Genomic DNA, 11,465 nt, shown 5'->3' with positions numbered 1-11,465 from the left:
GCCAGCCTGGGTGCAGGGGCTGGGCCGAGAGGAGGAGCAGGGCGCGAAGGTCGTGTGAAGGTCGTGCGGAGGTCGAGCCTTCTCTGCTTCCCTTCCCCCAGGAGACATGGGCGCACAGCATCCCAGCCTGAGGTCCCCTCGGCTCCGGCGGCGTCACTGTCAGAGCGGGGAGTGTTCTGTGTGGCTGGAGCCTAAGGGCGCAATTTTGGTCCGCGGACTTAGTGGTAGGAAAGGGACTCCCTGGAGCCCTGAGGCAGGCGGCAGGGGTGCGGGTCTGTGTCCCAGGTTGCCCGCGCCCCCCCACGCTGCTGGTCCTGGCGGATCTCCCTCCCAAGTGTGCGCCCCTCGCACTCCCTTGCCAGGGGAGGCCGCATCACCGGGCGCCTTGCTTACAGAACCTTCCCACGGGGAGTGTTGCTCTCGCTTCTCACTCAGCGGAGAAGATCCCGTCCTGGACTTCCAGCGCGCTCGCTCCCTCCCGGGAGCCGGGGAAGCAGGAGCTGGCAGGCCACCGCCACTCACTGTGAACTCCAGAGGACCAGCCCCCCGCAACCCCAGTGACTGCTCTAACAGAGGTCTGGCCCCCAGGGGCTCTGCGGTCCACACGCCGCACTCCTGACCCCTGCGTGTCCGCGCCAGCGCTGCCCGTCTTGGGCATCCAGACCCTCATGACTGCGAGTCCCTGCACCTGCTCCATTCCAGGTGGGGCTTGTCACGGTCCTCCGCACCGGAGGACTAACAGGAAGGATGCCTCCTCCTGCCCGCCCAGCCTTCCTTGCAGTGCAGACCCGGCAGGTCACCCCGGCAGAATGCGGCAGGCCTGCCCTGGAAGCCCTGGAGCTTTGAAGCCAGACACCAGAACCCGACGTGGCTCAGTGGCAGGACAGTCCAGGCTCCCATGGTCAGAAAAAGCTGTTTTGACCATTTACATCTGTGCTCACTGCTTTCCTGGAGAGGCAGCTACGCACAGACCCGGATTCTGCCGTTCCGGGAGTGCTTCGCGGTCCGCTGGTTTTTGTCTTGTTTTTAACACAGTAAAGCTTTAATCTTTCCCAAGCCAGAGTCTTTTTCAGATGTGGTGGGAGCCACAGAGAGCCGAGCAGACATGTGTATACGCGTCCCCCCCACACCGATCTGTTCGCTTATGGTGAACTCTCCGAGTGGATCTGGGGTTCTGCCCACTCGCCGAGTGTTCGGTGGACGCCTGTGGAGGACCAGAGGGTGGACTCACGAGAGAGTCCTTGACCTTCAGTCCTCACCGGTACTCTTCATTTCCTTCTTTTTTTTTTTTTTTTTTTTAAATTGTGGCAAAGCACACAGAAGTTGGCCACATCAGTCATCTTTTAGTGACCGGTGAAGTGCCGCGGGGCAGTGGGCAGTGCTGTATGACGGTCACCACCAGCATCTCCGGAACTTGTCATTGTCCCAGAAGGAGACTCTGTCCCCATTACACACTCACTCCCCTCCTCCTGCCCTGTGGGGTCATACAGTATCAGTCCCTCTGTGACTCTCTTATCCCACTCAGCGTGAAGTCCCCTGGATCCTCCGAGGGACAGCATGTGTCAGGAGACTGAATACCGTTCTGCACACATGGGCTACATTTTGTTCATCTGTCAGTCGATAGGCACTTGGGTTGCTTCCAACTTTTGGCTGCTACGAATAATGCGGCTTGTGAACGTGAACGTATCAATGTCCCACCAAGATCGGTGTTGCGTTTCCTGGGGGATATACCCAGAAATGGAATTGCTGGGCATAAGATACTTCTAAGACTTTGGGAACCTCCATGGTGTTTTCCAGAGCGCCTGCACCGGCTTGCATTCTCATGGACAGTGCGCGAGGGTTCCGTTTTCTCCACATCTGTTACTTTTTCTTTCGTTGGCTAGAACCCATCCTGTTGGGAGTGAGGTGGTAGTTCATCGTGGTTTTGATCTGCATCTCCCGGATGCCGAGTGACGTTGAGTATCTATTCACGGGCTTCCTGGCCACTCATACGTCATCTTCGGAGAAGCGTCTATTCAAGTGTTTGGCCCATTTTACAATCAGGCGGTTGTTGTGAAGGTTGTAGTTCTTTATACTCCCTGGATTTTAGCTCCTTATCAGGTGTAGGATTTGCAAGTATTTTCTCTCATTCAGTGGATTGCTTTTTCACTATTGGTTGTGTCTTTCCACACACAAAGGGTTTTTAATTTTGATGTGATCCAATTTACCTGTTTTTTCTTTGTTGCTTGTGCAGACAAGTAACTATGTGCCTGTAAGGCATTTTTTATACTGGATTAGAGGCAACGGAAACCTGCCAGAACCAGGAAAGGCTTTCCAGGTCTTAGTAAGCAGGGAAGCTTGCCAGACGGGAGCCGGGAGGGTAGTCTGACACGAGGAACAGAGAATTCTGTGCAGCTGCTGGGAATGGGGAGCTGGGTGGGGAGGTCACAGGGCTTTAAGACAGACTTCAAACATGACAACTCAAGGACTTTTTTCTCTGAACAGGAATTCGACGACAGCGCGGTGGTCAGCGGGGAGAAGAGACTAGAGGCCAGAAAGCATCTCAGAAACCTCGTTGAGATTTGCGAGGGAAGGCTCAGGGGGCACCTGGAGGCAGCCCTTCGTTGTGGGGCGTGTTGAGAACCGGGACGGCAGCCACAGGACGCATGGAGGCCGCCGGGACAGGCACACGCGCGGCAGTGCGGACCATCAGGGGCAGGTGTGCGGAGGCACCCAGCTTCCTTAATTTCACACTTTTTGATTCAACAAACATCAGGGATTTGGGAGGACCTCCTGGGACCGTGAGCAGCTGGGTTAGAGGAGCTCTGGCCTCCTGCCTCTAGAAGTCTCCAGCAGCCCTGTTTGCTTGCAGGCCACGGTGGTGTGGTCAGTACTGCTGCTTCAGGCACCAGATACTGGCAGGGTTAAAACACATCCAAGTTTCCCTAACAAGAGCAAGGACGCAGTTTCCTCCACTCCCCCTGGACACGCTGCACCCCTCCAGATGAAGGCCACACTGTCTGCGGCCCGTCTGCAGCAGGAACGGGATTCCAGGGACTCTGCCCAGAGAGGTGATCTTGGAGCTACTCGGATGGCACTCGCACTTCAGAGAGTGCCCGTGCAGATGGCCGCAGACGTGACGGCCGCAGCGGGTCACCGAGCACGGAAATGTACCTCGTGCAGGTGAGGAGCCAGATTTTTAATCTTATTTAATGGTAATTAATTTTAACGGACACTGATTTCGTTACTGGAAAATACTCATGCTTGGCATAACGGGCATGCGAATTTTTTTAAACCAAGTGGTATGAAATCGAAGTTGGGAGAAAATATTTCTAAGGGAAGTCTGTCAGAATTGAGACGAGTGCTAGGTGTGAGTGGAACACAGCGGATTTTAAAAACTGCACCAGAAAACCAAGCCAACGCCACTGTGGCGATAATTTTGTAAAATGATGACATGTAGCTGAAGCAATATTTTAGATGCATGGTGTTAAATGAAATCCTAAGAATCCTAAGAATTTGAAATTTAAAAAGCTTTTTTACTGTGGCTATTAGGAATTTTTACATTGCCTGTGTAGGTCATCTTTGTCGAACAACCTTGAGCCAGACAAAACAGGATTAAGTGAAAGACTTTCTTTTTTTAGGAGGAAAGTAACTTTTTAAATCAACTTGTGTGAGAAGCATTTGCCTGAAATCTCTCTTCTTCTACATTCATTCGAAGCTTCCCCTGAGCCACCAAATCCGGGCTCAGCAGCTGGGCCAGCCAGTTGGCAGCAGACAGCTCCTGGAGTGTTTAAGGATTATTTCTTGGCAGCTTTTGAAAAAAAACCAACAAACCAAAAAGCACTAATTGAAAGGTTAATCAAATCAGTCACACTTGCATGTTGGTTAAACAAACACCGTCTCACCGACGACGGAACAGATGCGTGGCTACGCGCACAGAAGGCCCGTGTCTTCCATCCGCGCCTTCACCCTCCTGCGAGGCTGTGAGCCACGGGGCGGCGTTCTGAATACTCCGCGATCAAAACTGTGTTCTCAAAATCACGCAACTCTTCTTCCTTTCCAGGATTTTGCAGAGCCTGAGATATGTCACAGCAACACGAACGCCATCTGTAGCGCGTGCAACCGTCAAGTCCATGGGTAAGTGTTTCTAAGTCTGCTTCGGTATAAAATGATTAGTTTCAAAGCGGACGCATTTTGAGGTACAATTTGTTAAAAATACAAGTAAATGCCAGAATACGTACATCTGAGAATAAGTGCTCTTAGGGTCAACTTTAAAGAGCTCAAGAGAAGTACTTCTGGCAGCCAATAAAATATGTCACTTCGGGCAGAGTGAGCCTGGAGCTGTGCCCAGCGGTAATGGGGCGGCTCACCAGGAACTCCCACAGGTCAGGGCTGGACATGGACCCTTTAACTGTGAAGTGCGGGGAGATTTCCTTCCCTCTTGGTCAAAGAGCTGCACGTGGTCCGACCGCGGCAGAGCTGGGAGGAACCCCTGAAGAAGTGATGTCCTGGGGACGGGGGTGGAGGGCGCTGATCGCAGTGGGTGGGGGGCGTCACAAAGCCCTCCGGGAACAGCGACAGGTCCCGTAACACGGTTCTGTACTCGCGTCTTTAGTGCATGTGCGGCACCTAAACTGTACACGGGAATTAAACTGAGAGAATGTGCAGCTCAGGAATTACCGCGTGGGTCCCAAGGATGAGCAGTGACAGCAGCCCTGACCATCTGGGACCACGGCCTCCGAGTCGATCCAGCAGGAAGTGGCGGAGCATGGGGTCTGGATCAGAGCGGGACGGACGCGGGTCTCCAGGTTCTGACTGTGGGGTGCGCTGCTGCAGCGGCGCCTGGCCCGCTGCTTGGTGTTTATGCCGATGGCAGAGGATGGCTGCCATCCAGAAATCCTGTTTTGCCTTGAAATTACTTAAAACGCGATCCAGTTTGATGTAAATCCTATACATTATGCACAAAGTAAAGGATCACTCAATTCTAAGTTCAAAAGTACATTTATTTAAAATGTGGGCAAGATCTCAATATAAAAGAAAAGAGTATAAGAAAAAAAATAATCAAAGTACAAAACGTTTCAAATCTTTAACATCCATAATTTAGAGATAGCAAGGTCTTTATTTACACCATTTTATTTATAGCCGAAGTTCTGTTAACAGTGTTGTGAAAACATTTAAAAACCTGGCAAATGAATCATAAAACCTAATGTGGGCTCATAAATTCATATAATACAAAACATAATTTATGTTTCCTTGGAATAAAATTACACATCTTAATAAGATGCACAATATTTATTATATTTGTTCTCCTGCTTTAAAATGCCTGCGTCCCGCAGCAGCTGGAGAACACGGGCCTCTGCGGGGGAGCGCGGCCGGGTTTGCCCCACAGCAGGCGCCGCCGGTTGTCGTCCCGGGCTCCAGCAGCAGTGGCGAGGCCGTCAGTTAAATTTATATGTAGGCGCGTTGAGGAAAAAAACGTGTCAAACACAGTGCGAACTCACACCCCCTCCAGAGTGCCCAGTCTAGGTAAGTGAGCACGTGCTGCCATTTTTCTCTCCGCGTAAACTAGTCCACCTGTGCTCTCCGCCATGGCAGGACCTGGCACGCGTCTCTGACCCGGTCAGGGCCGATACGGCACGGACCGTCCGGGAGGCCACCCCCCACCGCACCCCCGCCCCCGCCCACCCCTGCAGTTCTGACCCATTCTCCCGGGGCCAAATTAATCCGTCTCCTCCTGTCTCTAGGTGGGGAAAAGGCCCCTAAGAGGACACCCACCTAACTGTTAAAGTGGCTCTTCTTCCTGAGAGTAAAAGGAGCACAGAACAGGCGTTTATAGGTATTTTTAAAAATCTAAAATTAAAATCTTAAACCTTAAAAATCTTAAAATCTTAAAAATTCTTTAAAATATGTACTTAAAACGTACATATACATATACTTATTTGTACTAAAGGACAAACGCACAGAACCCTTACAGCACTGGGTCTGCAAGATTCACCGAGTCGGGCGCGTACGCGGAATACACACGACTCCGCGCGCGGAGGGAGCTGCTGGCCAAAGGATATGACTCGTAGTCCAGGGTCTGGGTGAGCACGCCCGTCAGCACAAACTCCGCGTTGTGAACGTCTGGAAGGGACGGACGAGCCCCGTGAGTGCGGTCGAGCCGCCGTGCCCACGCGCGCGCATCACCGGCAGGCGCGGCGAGACTTACCTATTCCTCTGGCAAAGTATTCTCGACATAAGTGAAGGTCATTTTCACAGGATATTAAAATTATTTCCGACAAACTCTAAGGAAAAGAAAAAGCTTATCGGTTACGGACAAGGGCTCGTACCGGGCGCAGCGCGACAGCGGCCCGCCTGCTCTCCCCCACCTTGTTCTGCTTGTGCTCCACGAGCTTGCGGAAGGACGGCTGCTTTGACAGCACCCGTCCCCCTGCACACTCCACGATCGCCTTCATGGTGGACAGACTTGGGCAGATTCCAGGTGTGATGTAAAAATATTTTGCCTAAAAATAAAAATACGAGCACTTTTTAACTGCTCTGAAATTTTAGGGTATGTAATTTTTCATGAATTCTACTGCAATTTTGGACCAAATGTATCATCCCGTGGAGCTACAGAAGTCCCCGTCCCTGCCGGTCAACCACCTGATGTGGGCCCGGAGCCAGGGTGCCCGTCTGAGCTAGCTGGAGCACCCCGCCAGGGCAGGTCAGGCCTGGGGGGGCCAAAGGAACTGGACCCTGTCCCGAGAGGCGAGAGGGACCCCGTAGGTCAGCAAGGACACTGCACCGTCCACCTCCAGGCGCAGGCGAGAGGCGGCCGGGCGCCTGCGTGACCCTCGCTCGAGACCATGCAATCTCTGGGCTCCGACGGCGGAGACGTACCTTTCTAACAGCTGTTCTCTGCTCTCAGTACTACTGTGTTTTAAACCGCTCATAAAGCATTCAGAAAACTCAAGACTATCTTAGGTTAAGACATATCTTAACATTTCCGTTCCCCTTCCTAAGCTGGTTCCCTGAAATGAGTAAAAACAGATTGATACAAAAAAAACTTTTCAAGCTGTTCTAAGCATCTTATCTAACAAATATTTAAAAATTTTTGGTCTTATTTAGGCACATGTTCAATTACTCTTTTTCCAAGAACCCTTATTCTCCAGCGGAGTGTGGATTTAATGAGAAGAACAAGAAGTACCAAGCATTTGTAAAAAGAAAAATCAACCTAAATGTCTCTTGCTGATTCGGTCCTTCATGAGCACAGCGCGGGCTGCCTGCCTAGTCGTGCGCGTGTCCGATGGACACGGAGAGCGGCGCTCCCGCTCCACGCTGGGCCTCCGGCAGGGCCCCCAGGAACCAGTCCCAGGAGGACGACCAGCCTCCTGGGGCCGGGAGTGTGCGAGCCCCTCTGCCGCTGTGCCCTGTGGGGGGCAACCGCGAGGACGCCTGTGACCACCCTTTACCTTGAAGAGCGGGGAGGCGTGTGCCCGTTTCAGGGACTCCTCCAGACTGAAGGAGAACAGCACCTCGGCCTCCGCGTCCCGGAGCACGTAGTTCTGTTCGTCTGGAAAACAGAGCCACCCACTCAGAACAGTGCAGACTCGCGGGGAACCAGGCACGGGATCCGCCCCTGAGGTCTCCTGGCAGCAGGTCAAGGGCATGTTGCACGCGGCTCACCCCCCACCCCGGGAAACCACTGAATACGGAAATCCCCGCTATTCTGTTTCATTTGCTCTTCCCTGAAAACAGCCAGACAAGAGGACAGACAGACTTCCTTCTCCACAGCGTATCTTCGCCTCCGGGGTCATATGCTCCTGAAAACAAATGGACTGACAGCTGGGGCCCCTCTTCTCCACTGCCCACCTGCTCTCCACACCCCTGCCCATTCCACATGGTTTCAGCGAGTTCACAGACCCTGAAGGAGAACTCAGGCCCGGGAGACCAGCTCAGAACCCACATCACATCCAATGTGAATGTGACGACCGCAGGCCTCATTGGACTCAAGGAGCTGGTAATAAATTGCGCAGATCTAACAGATTCCTTCTAAATATATGAAAGTGGACAGCAATTTACAAGGAATAGTTTCACCAAATCTTGAGGACGTAGGAGAACTCTGTCTTTCACAGTTCTTACGGTAACATTAAGAAACTTCCAATTTACCAAAAGTCAAAGATCACATGTTTCATCACATGTTTCAGGATTCTTATCAAAGTCCCATGCTCAGGAAAGCATTTCTTCCTCATGTCATAGTAACAACCAGGTCGCGTAACACAGCGGGCTCTGATGACAGTTGCCCAAAGTACGGCACAGGGCAGGGGTCAGGGAGCAAGACGACACACGCCAGGACTTGCAGGCTACGTGCGGTTTCTGCCCAAGGTCCTGTTCATAAAGCAATGAGGCTTCACACCCGGAGAAGCCGCGTCCGCTCACCAGCCAGCCGGCTGACCCCGACCAAGAACAGTCCGATCAGCAAAGAGACAAATCACTAACCGGGAAAGCCAGCTGATCCACCAATCAGATGGAGCTGCTCCGCTGTGTCAGGTGGGAGAAACAAGATCTGGAAATTGGAGAAGTCCGATATGAACAAAGGTGCCGGCACACAGGACACATCAGATGCAAATGTCCAGGGCAACCGACGAAGCAGCTGTGCCTTCCCAGGACCTGGTGGCAGGTCAGCGGGCAGCAGCCAGCGCCCCCCCTGGAGCAGCCACCCGAGAGCAGTGCGGCTCTGACGGCCTGGGCGCAGGAGACGCTACCCTGGGTTCTGCGCTCCAACCTCAAAACCTAACCAGACCGACACAGGGCTGCAGAGCGTAACGTGAGCCTAGAACCTCCTTGTGCCAAAAGCCAGCCGGAGTGGCTCTCACTGGACATCAAAGACTGCACGGTAACAGCCCACGGAATAAAATTTAAGAAGGTGTCCACACCAGGAAACAACAAATCAAATGAACAGAAATACTGGCACCGTTTCAACGTACTTCTCCGCAAATGACATACCGCACTGAGAAGGCCCGCAGATGGCACCTGCTCCCGGGATCACAGGGACCCAGGAGTCACACAGCAGAACAGCACAAGCCCCAGCAGGAGTGCTGCAAGGACCGGCACCTAGTGGGGAGGCCCTGCCCTCAATCGGGGGGAAGCAGCTGGTGTCCCCGACAGAGGGACATTCTATCAAACAACCAAACGAAGCGACAAAGGACATGGAGGAGACATGGTGACCATGTGCACGGTTCCGACCCGGACCCGCTGGATTTGAGGGACACCGCAGGGACAGCCAAGCAGAGCTGAGTGAGTGGCCATGGACTGGACTCAGGGCTATACTGTGGCCACGGGGCACGATGGCCCTCTCTGTGGGGGACACAGGTCACGGTGCTGGGGATGATGGAGCAGCACTCTGGCGGCGTGCCCTTCCATGGGTCAGGAGAAACCAGCAATTTATACTATACTTGCAGCTGTTTGGTAGCTTAGTGATTGTTTCAAATTAGTAAGATTTTTAAAAATCAAAACCAACTATATTATTTTTCTTAAATCAAAAACCAACTATGTATAAACCATGTTTATAAAGTATGTTTATAAAATGTTAAAAGATGGGTAAAACAAAGAAATGACTCTGAAAGCAAAACTTCAGACCCTACTACAAACCACCCAAGTAAGGTCAATATTCTTCTTGAGAAATTGAGAAAATAATCCCAAAGTGTCAACTTTTGGCAAAACAAAATATTAAATGTTTATTGAAAATCAATGATTTGGGGCGCCTGGGTGGCTCAGTGGGTTAAAGCCTCTGCCTTCGGCTCAGGTCATGATCCCAGGGTCCTGTGCCTGCATCGGGCTCCTTACTCAGCGGGGAGCCTGCTTCTCCCCCCGCTCATGCTCTGTCTCTCCCTCTCTTGCACGCACACTCTCTCAAAGAAATAAAATCGTTAAGTAAATAAGTGATTTGCATATACCAACAAACTGATCCTAAAGCTGCTACGGAGGACAAATGGCCAGAGAGGCCGACTCAGCACAGAAGGACAAGAACAAAGCAGAAAGCCACCTTCTAAGCTCAGCTCGACGTTCGCAGAGTCAATACTGCGTAGCACCGGCAAAGAATCGATCAGGAAACCCCAGAAACAGGCCCACATCAACAATATAAACTGGTCTTTAAGAAAGGAAAAGGCAATACGACTGAACAAAGACCAGTTTTTCAACACCTGGATGTTCACATGCAAAAAACAAACCTAGGAATCCAGACACAGACTCTACCCCCTTCACAAAAATTAAAATGGGTCACAGACCTAAGTATAAACCTATAAAACTCCTGGAACACAGGAGAAAATCTAGATGACTGAGTTTGGCAGTAACTTCAGGTACAACACCGAGGGCATGATCTATGGAAGGAATAACGGATCAGCTGGACATCATTAGAATCAAAAATTTGTGTTCTGGGACAATAATGTCAACAGAATGAGAAGACAAGCCACAGACGGAGAGCAAACAGCTGGAAAGACACAACTAACTCAGGACTGCTGTCCAAAATATACAAAGAACTCGTGAGACTCAACAATAAGAAAACAACTCAATTTAAAAAACGGGCAAAAACTCTGGATAAACGTGGCACCAGAGAAGATACAGAAATGGCAGATGTGTGCATGAAAAATGCTCCACGTCTAAGTCCTCACTGTACCGCAAACTGCCACAGAACGAGGTGACCGCTACACAACACCTAAAATGGCAGAAACCCCAAACAGCGACACCACCAAATGCAAGCAAGGATGCGGAGCGACGGGAAGGTCCTCCATCTCGGGCAGGAACGCAGACGGGGGCAGCTCACGGGGAAGACGTCTGGTGGGCTCTTACCAGACTAACCACACTCTTGCCACGTGATCCAGCAGTCACACCCCTCGGTACAGACTCTAAGTCACAGCCCCACAAAAGCTATACGAGAATGACGGCGGCGGCTGTGTTCATAATTGTCAAAACTCCCGTCGGCGAACAGATCAACTGTGGTCCACGCTCAGTGCCACAAACAAACAAGCTACGAAGCCGTGAAGGGACGGGGGGACACGGAGATGCATCTTGCTGAGCGCAAGAGCCACTGAGAAACGGCGCGGACGGCAGGCTCCGGCGACAGGACTCCGAGAAGGCAATGACCGTGACCAGCAAACACTCTTCCATCCTGACACTCGGGCGCCGGACGGGAGATGTACGAATATTTATTACTAATACATAGTAAGTGTTTACAAGCGACTGAACCCCTTCGACCCCTCAGAGGGCAACAGTTAACGCCAAACAAGTGAAAGTCAGTCGGCCAAAACTTCGTGAAATGTGGACTGCTGTGAACTTTACAAACGGATAAAAGTCTTAGCGCCACTGCCCTTGGGGCTTAAAGACCAAAACAAGAAACTAAACAGATGGTGGTGATGCTTGTCACGGGGCCAAGCTCCCTTCTCCTGCTCCAGCGGACAGGTAAGGGGTGAGGATGTGGTTGCAGTGGCTGGGGAGGCTCACACAGAGGA

At 51.8% G+C, this 11,465-nt stretch overlaps 1 protein-coding gene across 5 annotated transcripts in view; it reads right to left on the bottom strand.

The window, feature by feature from the left end:
• Positions 1–4,964: 4,964 nt before the first annotated feature.
• Positions 4,965–11,465, bottom strand: part of PAXIP1 (PAX interacting protein 1) — a 46,987-nt gene continuing 40,486 nt past the window's right edge. For all 5 annotated transcript variants that reach the window (XM_045086315.1, XM_045086316.1, XM_045086319.1 and 2 more), the window contains 5 exons: positions 7,431–7,531; positions 6,348–6,482; positions 6,188–6,263; positions 6,042–6,102; positions 4,965–5,433 (listed from right to left, as the gene is read on the bottom strand). In XM_045086315.1, the coding sequence (XP_044942250.1) occupies positions 5,418–5,433; positions 6,042–6,102; positions 6,188–6,263; positions 6,348–6,482; positions 7,431–7,531 (389 nt within the window). In that variant the 3' untranslated portion in view covers positions 4,965–5,417. The remainder of the gene's footprint in view (positions 5,434–6,041; positions 6,103–6,187; positions 6,264–6,347; positions 6,483–7,430; positions 7,532–11,465) is intronic.

Source organism: Mustela putorius, unplaced genomic scaffold (assembly GCF_011764305.1).
Source record: "Mustela putorius furo isolate JIRA1106 unplaced genomic scaffold, ASM1176430v1.1 tig00000929_pilon_pilon_pilon, whole genome shotgun sequence".
Lineage (NCBI taxonomy): Eukaryota > Metazoa > Chordata > Mammalia > Carnivora > Mustelidae > Mustela > Mustela putorius.
Note: the sequence above shows the minus strand (reverse complement) of the source record. Positions and strands in the feature narration are given on the sequence as shown.